Source organism: Phyllostomus discolor, chromosome 12 (assembly GCF_004126475.2).
Source record: "Phyllostomus discolor isolate MPI-MPIP mPhyDis1 chromosome 12, mPhyDis1.pri.v3, whole genome shotgun sequence".
Classification (NCBI taxonomy): Eukaryota; Metazoa; Chordata; class Mammalia; order Chiroptera; family Phyllostomidae; genus Phyllostomus; species Phyllostomus discolor.
In genome coordinates, this window is record NC_040914.2 from 56316737 (window position 1) to 56344210 (window position 27474).

The following is a 27474-nucleotide window of genomic DNA, read 5'->3' on the forward strand; positions in this document are numbered from 1 at the left end:
ATATAAAAAAGTTTCCTTCCCACGTATACTGAAACCCTCGGTAATGTAACGCCATGTAAGTTATTTCTTGCTGACGTGATTCATTCAAAGACTCCTTCGGAATAATAGAGTACATTCCAGTGCCAAACTATCTAATGAAAACAGGGACCATTAATCATGTGATCACTAGGCATACAGCGAACCCAGTCACGCAAAGAAGAAATTAAACCCGGGCACTTACTAATTTCAGTAGCAATGATCGTTATGTTGTGCCATACACTCAACTCTCTGTCCAGGGGTGTTGCCAACGTTATCTTCCCATCATCTGCGTTAATGTTGAATTGTCTCTCCAGGTCAGTGTGCCGGTCGATGGAAAACCTACAAAACAGAGACATCTGTAATCTACTTCCGTGTGCATGGGATCCATACATCCCCCAGCAGACCTTCAGGAATCCTTGGAGAGTCATCACCGTGAAGTCAAATGAATTGGGAGACTCGGTGGCATCATAATTTGTAAAACAAAATGACTGAATGAGGCACAAGAAACTTGATAATTATTGTCCAAGGAGTAATTAGCTACATATGCAACATGGAGGTCATAAACTGCCATCAGTTTCAATAGGTATCATCTTCCAAAATGGATGCTGATGAAGAGTTAATTGGATAATCCATCACATTTATTGGACAGCTTATGATAATTAGCAGTTGCCACAAAATATATAAAACAATGAACTCGAGTCCAAAGCAGGATGGTGCTAGCTAGGCAGCGTGTAATTTATTGCAGTTCAAAGGAAATAGGTGTTTGTGTTACACTTATATTCGACTAGGCAACCTGCATGTGCTTTTGTGTTTGTTGCTGTTGGTTTGTTTTGTTTTTATTTTAAGGGAAGTTATACACTTAGGCCTTCTATTAGTCTCTGTCCACAGGAATCAGATGGTTGTGGATTCTCTAGTATCTGATATCTAGTAGTAACAATTCTCAAAGTTGGAATAGATATTTTAAAAGTTTTATAATACTAGATCCTATGAAATTAAGAGTTTTAAATGGACTTCTTAGTAGTTCCTATACTGAAAAAAATTTTCAAATAAGACAACATGATGGTATTTTATGTGTAGAGCCATCTGCTTTGCAGTTATACTAAGTATTAAGATTATATAGGAATTAGGCCCTGGTTGGCGTAGCTCAGTGGATTGAGCGCAGGCTGTAAACCAAAGTGTCACAGGTTCGATTCCCAGTCAGGACACATTCCTGGGTTGCAGGCCACGGCCCCCAGCAACCACACAAGGATGTTTCTCTCTCTCTCTCCTTCTCCCTCCCTTCCCTCTCTAAAAATAAATAAATAAAATCTTTAAAAAAAGATTATATAGGAATTATTGTTTCACAGCATTTATCCTTTTTAGAAACCAAGAGCTGTGCTTTGGCTACAATATATTAAATACAACCAAGTATATGGTGTAACAAACGTAACTGAAACAGGACAGAAGGAAGGCCCAAAGTCGGGTGCTGTGGACTGAATATTTGTGCCTCCCGGAAAGTCATATGTTAACATTTCAACTCCCAATGTGCTAGAATTTCTAAATAAGTCTGTCCTTTGGCTGATAATTATAATTACATTAGGTCATGGGCCTGGGGCCCTAATGATGGGATTAATTCTCTTATTTTGAAAAAAAAAGGAGCTGATGCAGGATGCTTCTCCGGTTTCTACCAGTGATATTATAGGAAGACAGCCATCTACAAACCAGGAATCTGGTTCTCACCAAGAACAGAATCTGCGAGTGCCTTGATCTTGAACTTCCAGGCTCCAGAACAGTGAGAAGTAAATTGCTGTAGTTTAAGCCACCCGTCAATAGCATTCCATATCTACAGCAGCCCAGGCTAAGACGAAGTTCACGTACAGTCCCATTTTAGGAGGGGGGCACTGAAGAAGGACTTTACGGTTGGGGTGGCCTCTTAGCAAGGGCCCAGGAAACCTCTATACTCACTGATACTCATTGACCCTAATTCTGAAACATGGTTCATGGCTATTGGTGCTGAGCATACTTTATTTCTTATACATTTGTATGAAATTTATTATATAATCAAGTTGAGACTATAAGAACATGAGGAAAAATAAAATCCCCACAATTCCATGCCTACAGTTTTGTGGCGTTAATATTTTAGTGGATTTCATTGCAGACAGCATATATTTACATATATTATGCATCTCTACTTATGTATGTGCATCTATTTATTTGTTTCTATATCTACTTGAGACAATAGATGGATTACCAGATAGACACATGGGAGGATGGATAGATAGGTAGTAGATAGGCAGATAGATATCAGATAAATGGATATCTGATAGATCGATTGATAGATAAATAGATGGAGAATTCTTTTCTTTTTTTAGTTATTTCTTTTTCATTAGAAACGGTATTCACATTCTTTATTTCCAATGCACACACCATGGGGAAAAGGCATCCATGTTAAATCCTCCCCACCAAAGACAAGCATCATTAAACAGTTTGGAATTATACTGAAAAAGTATTTAATTTTATTGATGATAGTTTATTGCTAAATTCCTTGAGAAATATTGCATAATGAAATTATAACTTCTGATTTAGCAAAGAGCTCCAAAGGAAACTAAGAAGCCGTCTTGCGTCTATGCACCAGGCACTCACAAACTGACCCTACACCCCGTCTCCGGGATGATCAGAGAAACTCGGAGAGGGTTTAAGAACCCAGAGGCACACGTGGATCAACAGTGCTCTCAACCAAATCCTGAGCATGGGAAAGTGCTCATTACAAAGCATTTCAATCTGTTTTATTATGGAAAGGAGACCAAAAGCCATTTTTCTGGGGAACAATGATGGTTGATGAGACCCAGGAGGCTCCAAGTTTAACTGGAAAAGAACTAAACAGACATGTGTTTTGCTCCAAATATCACGTAGCTTCTGACTCTTAAACGAGCTAAGAAATATCCAGAGGATTAATTATCACTTCCTGCATCATAGTCATAGATAAACTTTGCAGGCATTGCCGGGTTATAGACATTTTATTATCTCACTGCTGATGTATTTCACACATTCATGCATCACCCGATTTCCCAGAGGCCACAGCAAAGGAGAGTCAGCCTAATCACTAAAACTCATGGATCTCAAATCTGAGACAAGCTCCTTGGCTATTTGATTGATGCCCAGGGATGTCCTAGAGCTTCTGGCCCAGAGGGAAGCACTGAGAGCAAGGACAGGGTTTGGGAAGTTGGTATTTTTTTAAGTGGTTTGTTTAATTCCTTATTTAAATTTGTATCACGCAGACCTCAGATTTGGAATAAACTCTATCTCTATTATTGATATACTGATATTTCTTAGATAATTCATAAATTCATTGAGCCTCGATTTCTTTACTGGTCAGATATGGAGTACCCATTTCCCAGGGGTGGTTGTGAGGATTAAAAATAAAGCATAAATCAGTCTCTGGGAGTTAGAAGGCAATAAACACATGTTCATCATCATCATCACCATCATCATCATGTCCCAGTAAACAGAACTTGAGTGAACTTCCCTTCTTGGAGGATGGTAGAGAAGGCCACTTTCTTAACAGTTATAAATAGCATAAAACCGGGGGGGGAAGTTTGAGGATTGTTTAACTCTAACACAGACAAGGATATTTTTCTCATCTTTTAAAGTTCCAGTTCATGACAGACTTTATGGGGTGAGTCATAAGAATTTATAAAATCGGCTATAAATACAGCCCTTTAGTGGGATCAGAGGTAAGAATGTCATAATATTATAAGATTACACAATGGAAGGAACTTGATGGGGGAAAAATGACTTAGTTTAAAATTCAGCTTAAAATCTATCTCAACTATTTCAAAACGCCCCTCGCTGCCTCTGTAGACATTTTGCAGATTTTAGTGCCTGGAAGACTTTCTGAGGAAGGCTCTCGAGAACTGCTGTGCAGCCCCAAATACTGACTTCACCTAGTCAACAAGCACGCGTTAGACACCGAATGTGTACCACGCACATATTTGTTAGGTGCCTTTTCCTTCTTACACCCTTCTTTTTTCTGCTTCGTATAGAATAACCAAAAGGAAAATCACTTCACTAGCTATGACTTAGTTGCGTTATTAGTCTCTCTGTGCCACGGTTACCTCATGTGTAAAATGGGAGTTATAACAGGCTTTTTGAGGTTTAAATAAGGGATTGCAGATAAGTACCTTTTACTGTGTCTGGCACATAGTAAGTGCTCAATAAGTATATATATATATTTTTTTTTTTTTCCACAGGGGACAGTGCGAACGCAGTCCCCCACTACCACAAATTATGCAGTTGAGTTTCCCACATGTGTGGACATTGCAGGGGTCAGGACATCCGGAGTGCAATGGATAAGCCTCGCCCTGGGAAAACCACCTTCGTGATCATGGTATCTCCCCTGCCAGGTAAGTATAATAAGTATATATTTTAAATAATTAATATTATTACTTATCTGGAAACAGTAGGCTTCCACTTCTGATCCCCAGTTCCTCCTCAGGCATAAGCTAATATTCCTCTCACTCCTGGCTCCTGTGTCCCTAAACAAGTTTATCTGGGTTCTCGTATCAGCGGAAACCAACATAGAGAAGACGGATGTCCCTTTAAGTGATAAAGTAAAGCTGAGGAGTGGGAGCGAGTGAGGAAGCAGATACCTGCGCTTCTGCCACCACTTAACGTGTTTATCTTTCCACCAACTTTTCTGACCCAAATCTCCGCCCTGAGAATGGACCGTGGCAGGTTCAAAGGTCTACTGAACATATGTGATTTGTATTCCTATTGAATAATAGATGACCTTTTTTATCGTGGTTAAAAATTAATGACGTTTTTATAATTTTAAAATGAATAACATAAAGATTCTGCACACTTTAAAAAAAGAAACTGAAAGTGTGCCATTTTTAGGCATGTTCTCAGAAGATGCTTGCTCCATTCCAGCCCACAGACACACACACACACACGCACACACACGCACTAGCTCAGTCCCCCTCACCATCTCTAGTTGCAAAGATTCAGCTTGCTTTCCTCTAGCTGTCTCAGCTGCCACCATCCACTCCCTGATCTCAATTTCTCTGCTTTGCCCCTTGTCATTCCATTTTGGGACAATCTGCAGCAGTAAAGGGCAATCCTTAATGGTAAGACTCTACCATAAGGCTTTTTCTTAAGCCAATTACCAGAAAATAATTTCCAAGAAAAACAGAGTGGGTTAAACATGACGAACTTGCAGTAACAAGTTACATTTTAGAATCCAGTGTACCGTGGATGTTCCCAAGACGTCATCACGGATAGAAGTGTCAGAAGCAAACTCTGAAGCCACTCTGCTCTGTGAGATTGCCTGTGTCTTTCTCAACGGCAGCCGCACTTAGTGTGGAGGGCGCACAACCGGGGAATCCTCAGTGGGCTCTCACCTATGGGGGCTCATCGGAACTAACTACTCACATCTTATAGTCTTATCCATAAATAAGAGGAAACACCTACTTCACAGAGAAGTGCCTGGTGGTAAATGAGTTGCTCTGAGGCTCACACTAGGTAAATAAACAAACAAATGAATAAACATATCAATAAAATAAGAAGCCCATTTTTCCATCTCTAAGTGATTTCTTCAAGCCTGGGAGGACTGCAGAAGTGAAAATCCAGAAATGGAAAGATATAAACAAGGACTACCATTTGCATCCTTTAGAAGCCTTTGGAAAGACAGAATTTTGCAAGTGACACTAGAAAAAGATGCCAAAGCACTTTGTGTCTATCCCCATCTTCACCCCTTTCAAAATATCTCGCTACTATGAGTATCTCCACAGAGCCTAGAGTCCAAGCCGAAGAGATGAGAGGTGATGCTGGGTTTCGTAGTTCACCTCTCCCCACACCCACGGGGCCTTCTTCCCCTGACCTGCCTCTGTGCTCATCTTCTCTTCCTTAGGAGTGTCCTTCCTATTATATTCTCGTGTTAACCATTCTCAGGTACCCTTTACTTTACTTATAGAAATCTCTGATTACAAATCCGTCTGTTCATATGACATCCCACTTTTGGAGTGTGCATTGTGTTTTATAGTTTGTTTCACATATACCTCAGAAAAATAGCGTCATAAAGCTACAGTTGCATGTGTGTGTAACTTTCTGCAGCCATGGAGCCAAAAAGAATTGTTTTCTTTAGAGTGAATCCCAGGTAAAATTGGACTCATGATCAATTTTTCAATATTTACATAATATGTTTGAAGAAATTCTATTTTTCCCTGAGTCTTCAAAATAATCATTCATAACTGAGACTTCTAAATAATATGATGGAAAAAAAGAATGCAGCATTAGATGTGAAGGGATTCAATTCAAAGTTGTTAATTTTATTTAATTCCAATAATTTTAGTGACTGCTTCTTTTGGTTCATTATGATGCTAAGTGTTTGAATGACTCCTCCCCCCCACCCCCCCTGCACAGATTGGTGTGACTTTCTCATTGTGTACAACAAAAAGTGGCAGGCTCTGTCATGGAATCACACTTACATTGCAATGGGTAATAAGGGTCTCCAAATGCACTTGGGAAAGGGTGAGGGGTGGCCAGAGATGGCACCAAGAAAATATAACATCTGTCTAGGGGCAGGAAGAAAAAGTGGACTTTCTCCAGGTGGAATACATAAGGAGGACATCCTCAGCAGAAGGAAATTCATGTAGAAAATCTTGAGTTTGAGAATGTTTGGGAAACTGTAATATTAAAGCACCTAACTATGCGTGGTGATAGCTCAGGTCTGACAGACAAGAATCCTGCCATTTCCCTTTCCATCTCAGCTCCACCTCTTTCCTTCACTCACTCTTTACTGAGTATCTCTCACATACAAGACATTGTATTAGGTGCCAAGGCAAACATGGAGTTGCTCTCCTGTCACTGAGTCTACTTGTGGAGAAAGACAACAAAGGTGCATTAGGCTTTTCAAAGCTTATAGTGATGTATTAATGGAGAAAAAAAGGTCTGAGGTGTATAAAATATTACAAAAGTATTCCAATCAAAATACATAGTAAACATAAAAAGATAGGAAGACATTCAGTGTCTTTGAAGAGACCCTGACAAAGGATAGGTGGTTGAAGTTCAAGATTCAGTTGGGGAAGGACACTAGGGATACAGCATGAAGGAATTTTAAGACCATGTTGAGGAAGTTTTTTCACTCGTTAGAAATGGAGAGCCACTTGAAAAAACATAACAGGAAAGCGGTATGATCTAAACCACAGCTGAACTCCATAGAATGTTCTGTGATATAGAAAAATGTTCTGGACTGTTCAGTATGGTAACCACCAGCTGCATGTGGTTATTTAGCCCTGGAAATCTACCTAGTATAATTGAGAAATTGAAATTTTTATATTAGTTTATTTAAATTAACTTGCTGTCGATTCAAAGAGCCACGTGTAGTTAGTGGCTACCATGTTGAGCAGCAGAGATCTAACCTGAGTTAAAGATCACTTCCACATCTGTGTGAGGTAAAGGGCGGGAGACCAAAGAATGGGGTGACTGTAACTGAGAGAGTAAGAACAAAACGCAATAGGACATCACGATTATTTGGATGTGGGAGTCAAAGGAGGTGGAGGAATCTTGGAGAAACACCCTTGTGAAAGGCTCATAACCCCTTCTATCATCCTACATTGCTTTCGATTTAGAAAATTTCTCTATTTTCTCTCCTCATGGCCACTTATGTAATGACCAAATAAAATATACCAAACAGGTCACAAATATTCACATAAGTATTAGCAAAAAATAATTTTTTCCAGAAATACATGATATCTGGAACTTGCAGTGGTGAAGTGAAATGTATCTCTGGTGTTTGCTTTTCTGTAGCTGGGAGGTTAGGAGCTGTGAGGATGGAGTCTTTTGTACTGAAGATCCCATGATGACCTTGATCCTCACTGCTCATTCATGCCAGGGTCACAGCAATCCCAACCTATTCCCATGAATTTCCGTAAGCTCATAATCACCTAAGGATGTTAGCCGAAATCTAGGAGGAAGAGAATCCGTTAACTCCCTAAAGGTCTTTGTGGAGCTGTCGATTATGTCAACGATGATGTTTCTTCATATGAAAGGATGGTTTAAAATGCTAAATGCTACATGGACAATAGGACATAGAGGTGTGAGATGGAGAAGATGCCTCATTATATGGCATTATCTGCACCATCCTACCTCACCCAGAACTACGATTTAGTTACATATTGAATGTACTTATTGTGGCATTCTTAATTTCAGCCTGTCTGCTGAGTAAGCCTTGTACACTAATTTCTCATTTAATCCTCCCTATAAATGACTCGAGTAGCCCATACAAACAGTTCTGATTCCCAATGTTTGTAGTTGTAAAATTAGAGTAACACGCTTTTTCCCCCACTCACAGAGTTAGTGAGATCAGCATACTATCCTGACCACAGTATCTGACACATTATCAATTCTTACTAAACACTAGATAGCTATGAGGACAGTGGTATTTGATTATATAAGTTTTCTAATTTTGGTCTAAGCAACTTATTATTCAGAAAAATGTTTATGGAAAGCATGCACACCCAAGAGATAATAACAGTGTTACATAACTATATTAAAGCAGATTTTTGAAGATGTCATAAAGTTATATTTGCTTTGATATTTTAACTGGATAATTAGGCTCCTTTAGTAAATACTAAAGACTCATAGTGAGTACCAGGAATTAATAGGTGAACAAGATGTGGCTTAGTCACTTTTTGAGGCTAGAAATGCATTTGTAGGGAAATAAAAAAGTTTGTTTACTTATCTAATTTACAATAGTAATAACATAAGATAAGCATATCATTCTAGTGTGCAAGCAAATGCAATTTCTTCTAGGGAGACAACAGTATGTTAGACCAAAAATACTCATCCCTGCCCTGGCTGGTATGGTTCAGTGTATTGAGCGCTGGCCTGAGAACCTAAAGGTCATTGGTTCGATTCCCAATCAGGCCACATGCCTGGGTTGCTGGCCAGGTCCCTAGTTGGAGGCGTGTGAGAGGCAACTACACATTGATGTTTCTCTCCCTCTTTTTTTCTCCCCCTTCCCTTCTCTCTAAAAATAAATACATACTATATATATATATATATATATATATATATATATATATTTAATTTTAACAATATTAAAAAATACTGATCCTTAAACACAACATGGTGTGCCCACGTGGTCTAACCTAGTCATGTGCATTTAAGCAAGTGCAAAGCCCAACATGACATACTTGGCATTTAATAAAGGTCATCCAGGCATGCTTCCTCTTTTGCCAATAAACAGAACCTCCAGCTTCACTACCCTCCGGGCCCTGCTCCTTTGCCAGCCTTTTTCTGTCCAACTTCAGACCCTTGTCTTTGGAAGGGTGTTTGGGTCTTTGGCTGTCCTTCATACCATTAAATACACCTTCCACGATGCTGATCCTTCTCAAGGACATTTATAAATCTTATTCTCCTTTACTGTGAATGTCCACACACCCTAGTAGGTACCCCGGACTTGATGTGTATCCTGTGGCGCATTTGAAAGGCATTTCAACTAGACCTATTCCAACCCCCCAGCAAACTGACTTAAAGCCAGTAAACATTTAATGGATGGATGGAAATGGCATTTCTCCATTGTTTAACATGCTCTCTTCTTAAAATATGCAATATTATGTTTTCCTCTGTAACACAAAGTCAAATCTGACTGTCCTTTATCAAAAGCAAGGTTGTATAATACGTTATAGAAATATAGACTGTAGAATGTAGAAAGACATAGGAAAATAATGGGTTGGCTGACATGATTCCCATAAATATTTGAACATCAGATAAGGATGTCAATCTCCCTTTGTTGGGATGCAAAATAGGGGATTGATTTTGCTTTCTGAGTATAATAACGTTAGATAACACTGCTCACGCCATTCATGCAAGCATCTTTGTTTCTCTCAGACTATAAACATTATTAAGTTTTATTTTACAGAAGGGACAGAGACTTCACCCATTGATAAAAATAAAATAAAATAAAATAAAATAAAATAAAATAAAATATAAAATAAAAACTTTTAAACACCAAATCAGTACTTTCCAAAATAATTTACTCTCTCAAGATTCTCATGCTATTTTTACCACCTTAAATCTCTTAATCTGAAATATTTCATTAATCCATGCAGTAGGATACTTTTTGGGAATTACCACCCAGGTGCGCCGTGCCACACAAATGTCACTTCAGCTAAGTCCCTTTGCTTCAGTGTTTGCATCTCCAAATACAGGCCAGATGGGCATCTGCTCAGGGAAGACGCCAGAGGGCGGGGTAACGGGAGGGTGTGGGAGCTAGGTGGCGAGCGGTGAGAATGCGGTCTCACGGAGTCACTGGTGAGGAGCTTCAGTGGGCTCACCCGTGATCGGCTCGAGGTAGGCTGTGCAGACAGACCTCCCTTCAAGGAAGGGTGTCAGAGCCGAGCGGGGAGCAGTCAGTAGACAGTCTCCAGCTACCGCCCCTGAGCATCCGCCTCATTTACTGAGAGCCCCCTCTACAGAGGGAACCTGAACATTAAGCAAGCAGACAAATAAAGGTGTGCCGTTTCGGCGCGATGCAGGACTGTCCTGATCGTCCATAGTCATCCCAGAGAGACCCACGGGGTTGGGCCAAGGTTTTGCCGGGACTGCCCTGCAGTTGGATGTCTCATCCCGCCCATCCCACTTCTGTCCCCTTCCGCTCACAGGCGCTGATCCCTAACAAACAGCTTGTCCCTCAAACCCCATTGACCTCCAGGGGAAACAACCTGTAACACATTTGTTTACCTGGAATAAGAACACTGTGTGTAAACATGAAGTTAATGTGATAAAGTATAAATAAGATATACATGAAGGGCATGGTACTAAAATGTTAAATATGCACGAATTAAAGATCCACAAAATATTTCCGGCAACTGTCATTACCTATCTACTCCCCTGTGAGAGAATGCACGTTGGTTTCCCGAGCACACTACAGCGAGTCTCTTCCAAGTGAAATCCTATTTTCTGCCGCCTCATGCTTTTTAGCCCGAGCAAAGCTGCTGCAGGCAGAGAATTTGCAAACGCATTGCACCGCAGAGACCAGAGTTTGGCTAGGGCAGTGACCAGCCTCATATCTAAGACTTACTATTGCCATAATCACTGAGGTCTAGAAAAACAGGGCTTTATAATAATTTCATTGCAAGAAACTAATTAATTCCACACAACAAGCAGGTAAGCATCACAATATATTTTAGGATGCCTTTTTTGCAGCCTGTGTGGTAGTTATGGGGGTTTGCTCAAAATAAAGCCAGGTTTTTCTGGCCAAGTCAACATGAGTGACACTGTCATGGGCCCCATGAGGACTAAAGTCACAAGGGCACTATGACAAGCCTGGGAAAGTCAACTCCCAGCACACAATGCAGAATTCTAACACAAAGGATTGCTTTGACTGCTACAGGTTTAAAATATGCTTGAAAGTCTTACATTTAGTGAGTTTCTGAGTCAGAATTAGATCCCGGAGTTATGTGAGGACAAGCTACTCAAATTTCAGATATAACTCCAAACCCCTATCAGTCAGTCTAGTCTAGAAGTTGTAAACTTTTCTATGTCAAGTAAACAACTTTGGCTTTGCAGACCATACCATCTAAATCCTAACTATTTGTCTCCACAGTTGAAAAGCATCAGGGAGCCTGTGTTTCCATAAAACTTTATTTATAAACATGGTAGGCCAGATCTGGCACACGGACCATAATGAGCTGGCCCCTCGTGTAATGTAATAAAGTCAAAGTTTCCATGGAAGTCATGGGTCTTCCCTTATGCAGGTTCTGTGGGAAGGAAAAGGGGACGGGGCTCATAGAGTCATAACAAGATGCATAATCTATGATACTTATTGGAATAAGCATCATGATATTTGCAACATGCCCAGTGCAGGAGAATGGGGACCACAGGGCAGCACAGGGGCCTGGGAGCCCGTCCCCTACACCCTGCACCCTGGATGCTCTGCACAACCACACAACGTTCCATGCTGAGTCGCGCCACCTACCTTCTCGGGTTTTTAAAGAGCGCCATGCTGCTTAGCAAATGAACTTACCTGGGAGACCCTAGCAAAAAGACACCTGAGTTCCCACTGAAGTGGCCACGACAACTTTAGTCCCGGCAGAGCTCCTCAGGGGGCAGTTAGAGGGACGCCCCTCTCGGAGGAAGGCAGTGTGTATCTATTTTTCAGATTTAACAGGCATTAATGTGCTTTTCTATGCTAAAAAATGGTTTGCTCAACATTGGTTTGCAGCCTCTATATGGAAAATTTATAGGAAGATACAATTATTGAGCCTACTGCAAGTGAAGATGCTATTTAGAGCCACATGTAATGAAATAAACCCCTTAGTTATGAATCAGTTATTATATTTCACTGAACTCCAACTGTTTCTTTCTCCCTGGTTAATTTCATTCTAGCCTTTGTTATTATGCCTAAAGAAACCATTTTAACATTTTCTTGCGTGCACTTTGAGTATCAAAAATTCCATCTACAAGTTTTCAGCTTTTTGCCTCTAATTGCTCTGCTGGTTGCTCTAACTGCTTTAATAAATAATAGTATTTGAGTTCTGCTAGTCTCGGAATTTGAAGGTCCCTGCATCACTTATTATGTACTATTCCTTTGAGGAGAAAAAGGAGACTTTTTCTACCCAAAGCATTTCTTTATAGTGAGAAAGAGAGAGAGAAGGAAGAAAAGAAATGAGAGACAGTTAGAAGCACACAGTCCATCCTCCACAGTAATACGAGGTTCTCTATGGTGTGAGATATTCCCCCTTTAGGATCATTGGACAGCTATCCTTGGCTTCTATTCAGAGTCATTGGGTAACTAGGCAATTCCCTCCTGCGTGTGACCCTGAAGCTCTAGTTTTAGTCCTCATTTTCAGATGGCATGTATTAAAGGCCAGCTTGGCAAAGGGGAAGGACCCGGGTTTTCCATGGCTACCCAGCCAGCCTCCTTACTAAAGAATAAGGTCCAAGAGGGCAGAGACTCTGTCTTTGTAGAAACTCCTTGGGGAAAAAGTGGGTTCTATTGATATTACTTATACAACTACATAAATAAGTTAAAAATTATATATGCATATACACACATATGTATACACACACACATATATACACATATATATCCATAGTAAATGAATAAAGAAATGGTTATGTGACTAAACAAATATATCAAGTAATTAAGTAAATAATTACAGGTAGTTGAATTAACAGGTTAATGAGTTTTTCAAAACAATGACTTGGAAGAGTTGATACTTTTGAATTGGGAGACACGTTTAATTATTTTTAAAAAACTTAGTCCTTTTACTAGACTCTTGTATACTATTGGAGGGAATGTGAAATAGTACAATTGCTCCAGCAAAAAAAAAGTATGTAACTTTCTTAAAAACTTAAAAATGGAACTTGTATATGATCTAACAATCCCAGTTTTGGATATTATTGAAAAGAATTAAAATCAGGATCTCAAAGAGACATTCATGCTCCCATGTTAATTACAGAATTATTTACAATAGTGAGGATGTGGAAATGACCTAGATGCCCATCAACATGGACAGATAAAGAACATGTGCTATACGTATAAAACCATGGCATTTAGCCTTGAAAAGAACAAAAGAATTCTTTACTATGTGACAACATAGATGAACCTGGAGGCTATTACGCTAAGTAAAATGAGGCAGTCGCAGAAAAGACAAATACCACGTGATTTCACTTGCAGCAGGTACACAAAATAGGCAGTTCCAGAAGAAGAGAATGCCCGTTGCCAGGGGCAGGGGCAGTTGAGGAGGAATGCATCTGGAGAGTCAGTGATAAGAGTATGTTCTGGAGTTCCGCTGTGTGACACTCTGTCAACAGGACACTCTGTCAACAGCTAGCAATACTGTCTTGTGCACTTAACATGGTATCTGCCCTCTTCACTGCCCTGTAAGTGTTCTTATCATAATTTAAACACACATACAACCAGGCCTTCACCAACAATGGGAGTTAATGTAAGATTGAGGACAGACTCAATCAATACACAGTCTCCCCTCCAAATTAACGCCAGGTTTGTACAGTGGAAAATATTTCCCCTTTGGCATCGTTGCATATCAGGACTTGAAGGCGTGTTTTCAGGAAGAGAGCTCATTAACGGTGAGCCTGGTAATTGAGGTGAATCATAAAACTGCCAGAATGGAAGGAGGGGGAGGGAAAAGCAATGCTCTTGTGTTGAGTGGCCACTTGAATTCAAAAGAGGAATTAGGACAACAGAGCTCTGTGGCCACCACGATCCTGTGTCAACCTCCTCCACCTGCTGAGTGGCCGTCATCCCCACTCTTAGCTTCAGCGATGCGCGTCGTCTTAGACAAGGAGAATGCTCTGAAAGAAATAGGAAGCTACTATCTAAAAAAACACTCATGTGCCATCTCAACGCCATGGCAGCCCCAAATACACACTTGAAATAAAGGCATTGAGAGGAAAAAATGAGCAAGTTCATAGGAAAACATTATATTCGATACCTACTCTGTGCTAGTTTTCACCTTCCATATAAACAATTTCCTGCCTGTGACACCATTTCAGAGTGTCTACCGCAAAGAATGGACTCAGTAAGTAGTGGTTGTCATCATGTTACACTTCAGGCAAGATGCCGGAACCGAGGGAGGCATGCGCAGACATGGGGGTCGTCGGCAAGAAGAGATCTGGCTTTCAACACTGGCCCCACAGCCCCCAGCTATAGTCACCAAGCACGGGAGACACATCCTTTCAAACTCTCGGCTTCCTCCTTCATTAAACTGGAATCATGTCACAATATCTTTTGTAAGAACTAAATGAAATAATAAATAACAGAAATGTATGTCTGATGCATTAAATAGCAATAATATTATTTGCCCCTTTCCTATTCCCCAGATGGTTCAGAGCCAAGAAGAACAAACCCATGCCAAGGGACTGGATGGATGAGCCAAGAACACTCCACCCACACTCTGATTCATCCTGGACACCTGATGTATTTTCCTGCCTTCCAGGAATGCATCCTGGATTGAGTGAGGCCATTTAGGGAATGAATAATTCATTATTCCAATTACAGTAGGTCCTGCTAAGCCATACTAAGCTGCAGAGACCCAGGTGGAGTCACAGAGATCACAGGAAAAGGGAGGGAGTGTGGTGCGGCCACAAGGACAGGCACTGCGTCATCAGCAAAACCCAGGCACGCATCACAGGAAGGCACTCACGCCTGGCTGTTTGCATGCAACTGGGTGAGCTAGTTTTCAGCCTCAGTTTCTTCATCTGTTAAGTGAAGGTTATGCGTAGTATAGTGTATATATCATCTCACGGAGCTGTTAGGGAATAGAGTAGGTGTATTTACCATCTCCTGGCCACATATTAATAAGCAGTCACTAGTGACAATATTTACAGCAGGATTAGAAGCCAAATTCAATTAAATGAAGTTAGAGTATTTAGCTTGTAACTATTAAAGAAGAAAAAACAGGTAATTCTGTACCCATTTAGCAACCTTTAATAGAAGAATCTCTGCTAAAATAAGTACTAGGTTTTGAATTTGTATTTATGATACATTGATGGTGTTTTTATTAACCAGCAATGCTAACTATTACCATATATTTTGTTGAGTGACTTGATTTAATGATCTCAGTGACCTGTAAAGAAGATGGTATTATCCCAAGATACAGATGAGGAAACCAAGTCTCAAAGAATTCCGGAGACCAGTTGCCAGATGGGGAAGGACCATTGAGAGGATCTGAACCTCAGCCTAAGTTCAAAATACATCACCTTTCAAATAATGTGCACAATTGTATTCTATATTACCACAAAATACATGGTATTGAAGAAAATAGCAAATGCTTAATTCATGTTCCTAGAAGGGAGATGGTGAGAGCATGGATTTTGCCTCTATTTCCTCCTGGAAGCGAGTCTAAGAGACCTAGATGCAGGAACAGATGTAGACACAGGCTTAAGTATAGGACTTTTAAAATACGTAATATTTCCTGCTTGACAATGTGCCCTAAAACGTCACTGAGTCTTATCATGGTAAGTCGACCATAGAACAAATGACTGCATGTCTTAACATGACCTATGGCACAATACATGCCTATTTCTTGCTGGACGGTCAAGTACATATTCCACCAAAAGATGGATGCGTTCTTGTTGTAGATACAAGATACAAGAGTCCTAAAGAGACAACAGGGCTTCACTCTTTGTGACTCAGTAACTCCCTGAGTATCCATGGCCTCTAGTTCTGATTAAAAAGGTTAATGGCTCGCCCTGGCTGGCGTAGCTCAGTGGATTGAGCACGGGCTGGGAACCAAAGTGTCCCAGGTTCGATTCCCAGCCAGGGTACATGCCTGGGTTGCAGGCCATAAACCCCAGCAACCGCACATTGATGTCCCTCTCTCCCTCTCTCTCTCTCTCTCTCTCTCCCTCCCTCCCTCCCCTCTCTAAAAATAAATAGATAAAATCTTAAAAAAAAAAAGGTTAATGGCTCTCAGCCTGCCCATGAGTCTCATGAGGAACCATGCGCTGCTCTGGCGAGTCAGGGAATTTTCTACTCAAATCCTCCTCCACCTGCATTCGGAACTGGGTGGGGCTCGCCTTGTAAATGCTCTGAGACAGCAGCATGCACCCCTCCTTTGGGAGGGACCACAGATATCAAGGAACTGGTACCTGCCTGACACCTACCCACGCACAGATATGTCCGTGTCATCCAATGGTGCTTTATCTGCTCAGCTCTTTCTGGTAGCACAGCCCCAAGTCCCCTTTAATTTGCCCCCAAACAAAATGCTCTCAAGTTGGGCACTAAGTGGCTCCATGCTCCCTCTACACATGCCTTTCATATCAGTTCACAGTAATAAAAATAACGCCACCATAATAATAACAATCTACTACAATGATAATCGTCACTTGATTTCCTGTGAATTAGAATTAATATCAGAGAATGTCCATTTTAACACCAGTGAATGGATGGATTCGAAACCTGTGGGGAGACAATGAACCTGGATTTTTACCCAGTTCTGCCCCTGTGAGCTGCCTGGGACTGTGGCGTGAAAAGTCCTTCAAACCTCACTGCTGGCTGATTGAGAACACACCTCTGAGCAGGAAGTCCGTTTCTGCTGGGACTATGGGTCCCGTGTTTGGAGTCTACTCGTGAGTGCCCTGGTATCAGAACTCCACACTCTCCCGAAGGATGCTTGGTTTGGCATACACCCGAGCCCCCCATGTTCCTGGCTAACCAGAGTAGAAATCTTGTCAAATCAAGGGCCCAAACAGGCCCCCTGACAGGCCTCCCAGTTGGGCCAATCTTGCGTATCCTGTTCACATTCTGCACTTGCACTTGGTTATGTGCAGAAAGTGGCCGCTGCTCTTTCCTTTTTTTTTTTTTTTTCCCTCCCAGAGGAAGCAGAGTAACATGAAAATGAGGCAGATCCATGCATTCCAAGAATATCATTGCCTCTAATTTCTAACATGATCTGAAGATAAATCCATTTCACAACTTCACTATTTGAGGCATAAAATGGATGCCCCTGTCGATTTATTTTTCTAGTTTCTCCTTGCCCTTGTATTCAATACTTGACCCTTGGAGAGATACAATTCTCTGAGCCAAATGCAGGGAATTCTGTGTGTTGATAGCTTGTTGAATTCCTTCAGAAATGAGACTAGACAAGTGACCATTCCTCCAATCTCCAGGTGGCATTTTACTTTCTTAGAGTTTGGGCTCTTTTGAAAGAAGCTTTTTTTGTATCCTTATTGGATACAGCCTTTATTATCCTGACTTTAGAAATGGTTTGAGTTCAAATATCTTTTCTGGATCTGAAAAAAAATTACTTTTTGCCTAAACTCAAATTATCCGGGGGCACGAACAGACTATTCAGCTGGGTCTCACCTCAGCCTCATCACTTCAGCACCTCTTGTGAGGGATGAGAATGCAATACACACAAAAAAAGAAGCAAATAAATAAAATCTGCAGAACACTTATTTGTTTAGAATTTCCCTGAATAAAGTAATTAGAAGGATATTAGTCTCACATTTCTGTGACCCGAGGGAATGAGCTGGGTATGAGCTGACTTCAGACTTTTAGAGTAACTGGACAATTCTCTAAAACTGTGTTCCTTCATTAGGTTCTCTCTTGCTTTTTTTTTTTTAAAGAAAACAAACATTTCCAAGACAATATTTGAAATCCACACTCACACACATCACTAGCCAACACTTCACCCTTGGAGACCGGCTTACAAGTTATAGATTTGCAGTGCTCTTTGGGGAACAAAAGCTATTTAGCTGGAGCACTGTTCTGTCACTTGGGTGACCGGCAACAGAGAAAAGTTGTATGCAGTTCAACAGCAAAAACTTGGAGTCTCATTTCTAGAAAAGGCAGAAAAACTTCATAAAGGATCATTTCTCATCTTGGGAAAAAATTCTCAGCAGGTGAAGTCTAAACAAAAGGTATTTTTGAAACGGCAGAGAAAGATTGTGTCTGAAAGCCGCCAATCCAGATATGCTGATCTACCAGAAATGCTCATGCAGTGATAAAAAGATCGTTTCAAAGCCCAACACCAAACACGGACATAAGATAGGGGCTTCTTAATGTCTTCAGACAGTGACATTACACCTCTAAATTCTTATATATAATTCACCATAACTGTCAAGAGAAGGAAGGAAAACCAGCAACACTTTCATAATGCTAGAAAAAAAAAGGCAAAAACCAGCAAGGACAAAATAATTTAAAAGATCCACCCAAATGGATCACAAAACACATGCAATTTTGCATTCTCATTGAGCTCTCTGAAAGCAGCAATAGCTTTCTTCATCTCAATATCCCTGGTTTCGGACATTGTATGCAGCTCTGAGTTGACGTGTATGCACATGTGTGTGCACCCATGTTCACATGCACACAAACACACACTCACAGCATATCCTGACCACAGCTCTTTGGGCCTGCGAGGTCAGTCCTGAAGGCCACCACATAGGATGCACACACAAGTGCATTCTGTACTGTCTCACTAGTCATCTGATGGAGCCAGCAAGAGATACATACCTTATAGGACTGGAAGTGATGTCAGGGTCACGAGCGGTCACTTGCCCAATCACAGAGTTCAGAGCAGCATTTTCATGAACTTCGAGGAGGTAAGTAGGTGAAGAGAAGACAGGAGGTTCATCTGCATCCTCGACGACAATTTTGACCGTTGCTGTATCTTTAAAGGGCCCCCGGCTGCTGAAACGTGGGTCGATGTGGACGTTGGCTGCCTCCACCTTCAGCGTATAGGATTTTTTGGTCTCAAAGTCCAGAGGCTGTTAAGAAATGACAGAGATGTTTTAAAATATTTTCACCTAGTGTTTGCTATCTTTAAAATGACCATCTTACTAAAAAATGGCTACCAAGATGACTGGATAGTCATATGAAGTTTTCCCAGCACCCTGCTCTTTGTACATATTTATGAATTGTCCTATAGTGCAGGAAGACTTCACAGAAAGTGGGATTTTCCCCAGATTTCCCACCACTCTGACCTTGAAGTCCTCAACTTGTCCATACAAGCTTCAGAACATAGCGTTAACTGAGTGATTCAAAGAGCAGTACTTACTAGATAATATAACATGAGGTAAGCCTTGAAGCAGTTTCAATGGTTTGTGATCCCTATGTTATCTGAACATTACTACTTTATACACGTTAATGAAATCAATCCATTTTTAATTTCGTCTCTCACATTTTCTCTTTCCCTTCTGAGTTTCCTTTTTGTGGCCCAAGGTCACCAGTTCCTTGGGTATCATTCCGTCATGGCTGCCTTGCAGACCATCTTCATTTGGACTGACTGGTCTATATGTCCATCATCTCTTAACCTGCTGAGATACCACGATAAAGGTCACGGGGTTTCTGTTCTCTTATGTTAATAGCTTTGTCCCACTGGGCTCACTTACTCTTGAGGGTTTCCTTCTTTGCTTGCAAGTTACACACCTCATCTCCTAGATTCAAAATCATGTCCAGTTTGCACTTATGACACTTCTGAGTGACAACCTTATTGTTTCCTCTTTGTCTAATATCACAGATGAGTGACACTTGTAAATCTGTCAGGCAGTGCCTGCTTAGCATGCTGTTGAAAGAATCAACAGGCATGTGGGTAGTTTCATCTGCAGAAAGAGGGGTGTGCAGAGCCTTAGCATGGAGTTCATCATGGCTTACGTGTCTGTCCATGCCATCCAGGTCCCTACCTCTTATTTTGTGTCTGCGGGGATGGCCTCATCCCTAACATGGGTGTTTCACGAAAAAACTCACGTAGCGTAATGTGAAAACATCATAAACTGCATGTGAACACAAATCAACACTAGAGGAAAAGTCAACAGAAGAGAGCAGACTCTACAACCGAAGAGCTGGAAATGCTGAACCCGTATGAACAAGACAGTAAGAAACAAGCGGCCTTGAAAATGAACTGGACAGACAACCTAGGAATAATGACATTGAAATGCAAATGAGTTCACACGAATACTGTTCCTCTGATGTCAGTTGTCTCCACCATAAGAATCATCTGCCCCCAAATGTAGAGGTCACGATTCAAAGTATTGGGGTACAGGAATGCAGGGCTCTGTAAGTGTGAACTTTTCTAATAAACTTTTTCTCCATTTAAAAAAAAAAGAAATGACAAAGATGAATGTTTCTCACTAATGGCCACAGCAGCAAGAACAAATGAGTGTAATGCTGATGGATGATGGTCATGTGCATTTAAGCCCATTTGTGAGCCTTTAATGGGATCCCTCTCCATTGCTCTGAATTCCACCTGTAAATTTTACAGGCATTTATTGATATCTGTTTTTTATACAAGCCCAGTGACTCTAATCTCCTATTGTTGTGTTTTCTTTTGCTCATTTCACTTGGAATTCACAAAATATTCATAGTCATGAATTGTGCTATCAAAGTTTCACTTCAGATTCATAATCAAATTTTACCCGTGATATCATGACCTGCATACCAATCAGCCAGTTAATTGAGCCTCTGCTGGTGGGAGATAAGACAGCATCAGACACAATCTCTATCGGAGAAGAATATTTTATCATTTCTGCAACGGCGTGTGAAATGTGAAGAACTAGAAATAATCATTGTTTAGTCCAAGGAGACATCCTAAAGCATAATTTAGCACTAATCTCAACAAAGAGTGTTTTCTTATTTCGCTTCCAAAGCATTGCTGCTCTATTGATCGCGTGGCTAAAATGAGGTCCGTTATTTTGAGGAGTATTCAGAGAAGGTCTCTGTTATGAGTTCCGTGCTAAGAAGCAGGTGGGTATAGAAATAAATATGTATGCAGGCACATATGTACTGGTGTTTATATTTAGCAGAAAGGATGAGCGTGGTATATATAGATACCTAGGTCTCACCCACCACTGAAAGCACTTGGAAATTACCTCATGGCACTATTACTGACAATATTTCTGACAGATTAATAACTCATTCCTGAAGAGCCGCAGAGCCTTTACTTAACGACCTAGGTAAATATAGCCGGGCAAAAGAACATAATCCCCTCAAATGACCAGAAACGTATCTGCCTCAGAACCCCTCCAGCCCAATTCCCGGCGACTCCTAATACCCCAGATTTCAAGAAAGTGCATCTGTCAAGGTTCAAAGACACAATTTAGGTTTCCATTGCAGACTCCTCTGAGAAACAGAACTTTAAATCTGCAATGCAGCTTTTTTTAAAAAATAGAAGCTGGACCACAAACCATCATTGTGAACTCTTTCGGGACTCCTGCATAAGCTCTGTATATGCATTCTTATTTGAAAATTTTCTGCTGATTTTTATCGTTGAATTCGGTTCTAGTGGGACTTGACTTTGTTTGGAACGTTTTCTAGTAAACGAGACACATACACACTTCCCTGTCTGTTCTGAAATTACGCGGTATGCAGACCAGCGAGTGGACGGTATGACATCAGCATTTTGCCAGTCATCCCTGCTTCAGCAATTTCACATTCTTCAGAAACATTGGCAAGCACAGATTATGTTCTGCCTAAGTCTAGGCTCTCAACAAAGTGACAATGTACCCCAAAACATCCTGGTGCCCTTAGGATTGGATCAGCCAAAAACGAGGACCCACAAATAGTGGAAACATGGCTTCTACCCAGTGCTCTCTAGAGTAAGACGCGAGTGTTTTTGGTGTTAAGATGTACAGTATGTGCTTCTCAGTGTATGAGTAACAGTGAATAAGAACACAGCCAATGGCTAATTGCTTCAGTTTATAAAAGCACCTTATGGTAACAAAGGATAGCAGTTCATAATAACAATAAAAATGACATTAGGAATCATTAGCCAAGGAAAATGTGGCTTTGGGTTATTCAATAATTGACTCAAGTATAAATACACTGCACTCTATTTCAAACATGAGTTTTTAAATACTCTGCAATGCTTCATTCTAAACTCAAGCCAAGTACAAAGGTGGTGTTACTCAGCAGAGAGCTGTAAATAAAGTGCAGCCATTTTTCTTCTCAAAAACTGATCTTAACATTTATTTTGTATGCAAAAGAAAAGCCAAGAAAACTCCAGGTTCCCATCGCCAGTATCTCTTCAACAGGGGGTTTTAAGAGCTTGAACATGGCGGGCAGACCCCAGGGCAACGTACAGAGGATCGCAGAGTAAATTTGGAGTCATGCCAATGGGATGCTGATCAGGAAAAAAGGAAAAATTAGGGGCTCCCACTGGTGTGGCTCACCATCTCTCTTCCTGTACATGAACAAGCAATGCTATTTAAAATTAATTTGTACTACTTCATGGCAAAGATACGTAGAACAACATAAACAAAATACTCCCGAGGAGAGTAAAAGGGTGTCTTCCCCTGCAAAGGCCTGTGTCTGTAAAAATAACAAACTCTCTGTTCTAAACATTTTTATGAATGTAGATATCATGAGGAAAAATAAATATGGAATATGTTGTACAGAATTTTTCACAACCAACAAAGAAATGGTTGCTGGCGAAAGCAGTCATAAATTGTATGCATCTTGTGTACGTTATTAATGGAGACGTTTCTCCGGTGGTAGCCCTGCACCCAGCAGCAAGGCAAAGATGAGCTTCATTGAATATGATGCTTGGACGTTTGATGCGTGGGAGAGTAGCTGATGGTAGCAGGACTGGCCCTGTTCTCCCAGGGCCCCAAACCAGCCCGAGTGACTGAGCTGATGCTACTTCTGTCTTTGAGTTTCCCTGAATGCAGAGCCTGCCATCACGTCTTCAGTGCACTTCATGGAGATATCCCAGGAAGCATGAGGGCAGACATAGGGAGGGTTAACAGAAGGATTGCAAGCCACTGAACTTGCCACCTCTGTAGGCAACTGAGTCTTCCCCCTGCCCCTTGGAATTCTTCTTCTGAACCATAGATAATATGCCTCAAGATCATTTCTTAAAAGAGTAAGAACTGTCCACCAATCTGTCTACCTCACTGCTTGAAGGTTGCTTTTCAAGGTTTGACTTCTCTACAGATTCCTGCAGCTTAGGGAAAGGCAGTGTGGCAGAGATGGGAGAGAAACAATGGGTGACATGGGAGACCAGCACCACCACCACGGTGACTCTACCAAAGCTGTAGCTGATATGTAAAGTGGGGTCCAGGGGGGCCCTGGCTAGGTACCTTAGTTGGTTAGACCATTGTCCTGATACACCAAGGTTGCAGGTTTGAGCCCCGGTCGGGGCACATACAAGAATCAACCAATAAATGCATAAATGAGTGGAATAGCAAATCAATCTCTTTCTCTCTCTTTCTTCCCCTTCTCTCGCCTCTCTAAAACCAATAAATACAAATTAAGGTGGGCACAAGGGGTTTGAAATATAAAATAAACCCTGTTTTTTCACAGCTAAAGAAGCGACACCTCTATCAGCTCTAAGATTATATCAGAAAGTCCACCGAACTTTCCCAACTTCAACACTCAAGTCCCAGAGAGCTGCCTTGAATGTGAACAAATCTTCCTTAGCTTACCTTTCTTAGTCTGATAATGCCGTCCTGCGCCTGCGCATCAGAGGTGATTTCAAACAGTGCTGTGCCGTCTCCATCGATGATGTCATAAGACGATTGTGCGTTTTCACCGATGTCCTGATCGTTGGCCTTCACCCTGCCTATGGCAGTGCCAAGAACCACATCTTCAGGTACTGAGAAGTGATACAGACCTTAAGAAAAAGGAGAAAAGTGGATCATTGCCTGGATTCCATTCATCCCTTCATTCATTTAGCGGACATTTATTGGGTACCTCCTGTGGTCTGGGCACTACTGTAAATGCCACCAATAAAATGTGGAAGGGCAAAAAAAATCCTTTTGCTACAGAATGTACAATATTTTAAATGAGTCAGAGACAAAGGGTCCACAGAAGAAGTAGTGATCTTTCTTTAAGACTCTTCTGAGATATAGAACTTATTCAACAACGTGTTTACCAAGTATGTAGTTGGAGCGGCGTTAGATCAAGATATGAGTGAGTCTGTGTGAATGTTATTTCCAATTTACTGTAAAATCACATTGGCCGCCTGTGGGGATAGTCACTGTTGCCCAACATAAAATAGTAAGCTAATTTCAGCACAGAGAGATGCAATGTGTAACACACTGAAAGTCAGTTTTGAAGTTACCTTTATATTTACAGACTCGTAGACCATTTTTGATAAAATCCAATTACTAAACTTCTGCTCTGCCCTGCAGCAAGCTGCTCAGACACATGAAACACTCCTCTTGTTACTAAAGTCCTTCCTCAGCGCTCTGAACACCAGCAATCCTACCTTCCAAACTCTCTAGGCAAAATACAATTGCAGCACGTGTTCCTTCTCCTCCGGGGGCAGTCAAACACGTCTAATTAGCGGCATTTTTATTCGAATCACCGTTAGTGAGTTGTTGTCCCAGTGTTACTCCTTGTCATTGGTGTAGGGAAAGCTGCGGGAACCGTAACCCCTGGCTATCGCCACTTCAGTGCCTCTCCGCCCTGCCCCTCGCTGCCAACTCCTGCGTGGATTTGCCTGAGGGTTTTCTCTGGCCTTCAGCACTCACTTTGGTCCCTGCCTGTCAGCCCAGAACTGTCAGAGAATTACTGCCCGACAGAAGCAGCCCTCTGAAACTCACACAAGTTAGTATACGGTACCCCAGCCTCCTCCTTTCCCTGGCAGGATAACATTTCTACTTTTTCTTTTTTTTTTTTTTTTGCATGTTTACTTACAGTGTTCCCGAGCTGCCCCGAGGGGGTGCGGTTCCAGCCACCCACAGCGGTAGTGGGCTTGATGATGCACGCAAGAGACCCTGTGTCTTTCTCTCTCACACACACCCTCACTCCCCCTACCCCCCCCCCCAGACTGTCTCAGCATCCTCTCCACAAGATAAACTACTTATAATCAAATCCTTATCTCAGTGCCTGTTTCTGGGGAATCCAGACCCAGACAACCAGGAAGTGTTAGTCCCATTGCAACAAAAACGAGGGGAAAATCAACATTCAATGAACTATAAACCCAGAAGGAAAAATTAAATCTGGAGAACATTACCTAATTGTGGTTTCAACTCCATCACTGGGTCCCTTGGATAAACTAAGGCTCATTTTACCCACTGTAACAAGATTAGTTCAGACCATGGGTAAGGTTTTCTTCTAGCACTAGCACACTTTCATTCAATGATGACATAAAAATGTCCCTCAGAATCACGAAGTAATGGGACTGGAGAATAAAATGTTTTTCCCAAATATTTCGCCATGAGGTAGGTACTGAAAATCATTATGTTGAGCACAAGTCTCCCAGTTCTCTCATAATTGGTGTAATGATTCCGTTTCCTTCAAACTTGATATTCCAGGTAAAGCATGAGATGATTCATTCAGGTATGCTTATCAAGTAAATAAGACAGCAAGGGACCTCACTTTGCTGCCAGTTCCGATTCAGAGAGCCTTGGGAAACCAGGTAGATGGGACAGTTCTTTATCCATTTCTATTCTGCTCACACCCATCATTTCTATCAGCGCGATCACAGTTAATAGTTATTACCACCAAGAAAGGGAACGCTTCTGAAACTCATCGGCCACTGCTGAATTGAAACAATCATTCTTCTGAGAAAGAAGACTTGCATATTAGAGCATTAACTATAATGGCAGCTAGAGAGGAAATAGCAGATTGGGGGAGGATAAGAGAGATGGCACTCTCCGTTCTAATAATTTTGTTAAAGAGGGTTGCATTGTTGACAGATTCATGAATGGCTAGAGGCGAAATTTCTCAATGAAAATGTATCCTTCCTGTTCTTTTTACCTTGGGATCTCTGAAGGTAAGTTCTCAAAGGGATCTCAACTCTGTCATTTTCCAGACCCACTTCTCTCCTTCCCTCTGATCCTCTGGGTCCTCTCTTCTCTGTCTTTTCAGAAACTAGTTCTCCTACGGTAGTTTCTACCCCAGCCGAAAGCACCATCCTGCATCTAATAATTTCTCATGTCGGAAACGGAACTCACCTCCCCAACTAAAAGTGCAATCTATCCTTAGATTTGTGTTACCACTACCTCTCAAACACCTATCACAACTATCCCCTCTTGCCTATTTCCACTGCAACCATCCTGGTTTGCCAGGGCTGCCATCCCCTTTGACATGAAAGATTATAATCGGCCCTTACCTGGCTGCCCTGTGGAGAAGACAGTGGGAAAAGGCCAGATTTCACTTTCTCTGATTCCCTGGGATCAAACACTATCACTCAAGTCTTCTAATGCTTCCCAGTGGCATCAGCATAAAGGTCACGGTCCTTAAAACGGCTAATTCCTGACTCCCCTCACTCCCCAGCCCCTGTGCTTCCGTGGCAGTGACATTCCATCCATTCTTGTCCTGTCCCTGCGTGCACCCTTCTGCCACGGGGTGTTCAGACACCCTTTTCCTTGGGGTGCAACGCCCATCCCCCAATCTCATGGTTTCACCTTGTCTCGGCGAATTCCTTGTCATCATTCATACGGCAAGACAAGAGTGTCCATGCCAGAAAGACCTTCACCAAAACATCTGTCTGTGGCAGGTTACTCCAACAAATACTCAGAAGGAAAGGGTTCTATCAGAGTAAAAGAGAGTTGGCAAATGCTGCCCGTGTCCCTGATTCTCTGGTGGCGGCTGCCTAGAATGCAGTTGAGGTTTCTGAGGCAGAGCATGTCTTCAGCAGGGAGCATACAGTCCATGATTGCTGTTGTCTCCACAGTTGAGAGCAAGTATGTATTGTGCAGCAAATGTACGGCATACTCGCCTTTTCCGCCTCATGCACTAGAGCTTTAGTTTCTTTTATACAACAAGTGAGACTATTGATGGAAAAATATCTCAGGTGTGTTTTCAACATTCTCTCAAAATTTTAAAAAGATTTTATTTATTTATTTTTAGAGAGGGGAAGGGAGGGAGAAAGAGAGAGAGAGAAACATCAATGTGTGGCTGCCTCTTATGTGGCCCCCAATGGGGACCTGGCCCGCAACCCAGGCATGTGCCCTGACTGGGAATTGAACCTGAGGTGCTTTGGTTCTCAGCCCACACTCAACCCACTGAGCTATGCCAGCCAGGGCCATTCTCTCAACTTTTGTTAACGGAAGGTACCA

General features: G+C 41.5%; 1 protein-coding gene and 1 non-coding gene across 2 annotated transcripts in view; both read right to left on the bottom strand.

The window, feature by feature from the left end:
* Window positions 1-27474, bottom strand: part of CDH8 (cadherin 8) — a 337946-nt gene that overhangs the window by 120051 nt on the left and 190421 nt on the right. The window contains exons 6-8 of the mRNA XM_028501803.2: window positions 23890-24077; window positions 18983-19236; window positions 221-357 (exon numbers count right to left, since the gene is read on the bottom strand). Of these exons, the coding sequence (XP_028357604.1) occupies window positions 221-357; window positions 18983-19236; window positions 23890-24077 (579 nt within the window). The remainder of the gene's footprint in view (window positions 1-220; window positions 358-18982; window positions 19237-23889; window positions 24078-27474) is intronic.
* LOC114488495 lies at window positions 4245-4408 on the bottom strand. Its single transcript, XR_003683810.1, has one exon. It is a non-coding gene; the product is annotated as a U1 spliceosomal RNA (small nuclear RNA).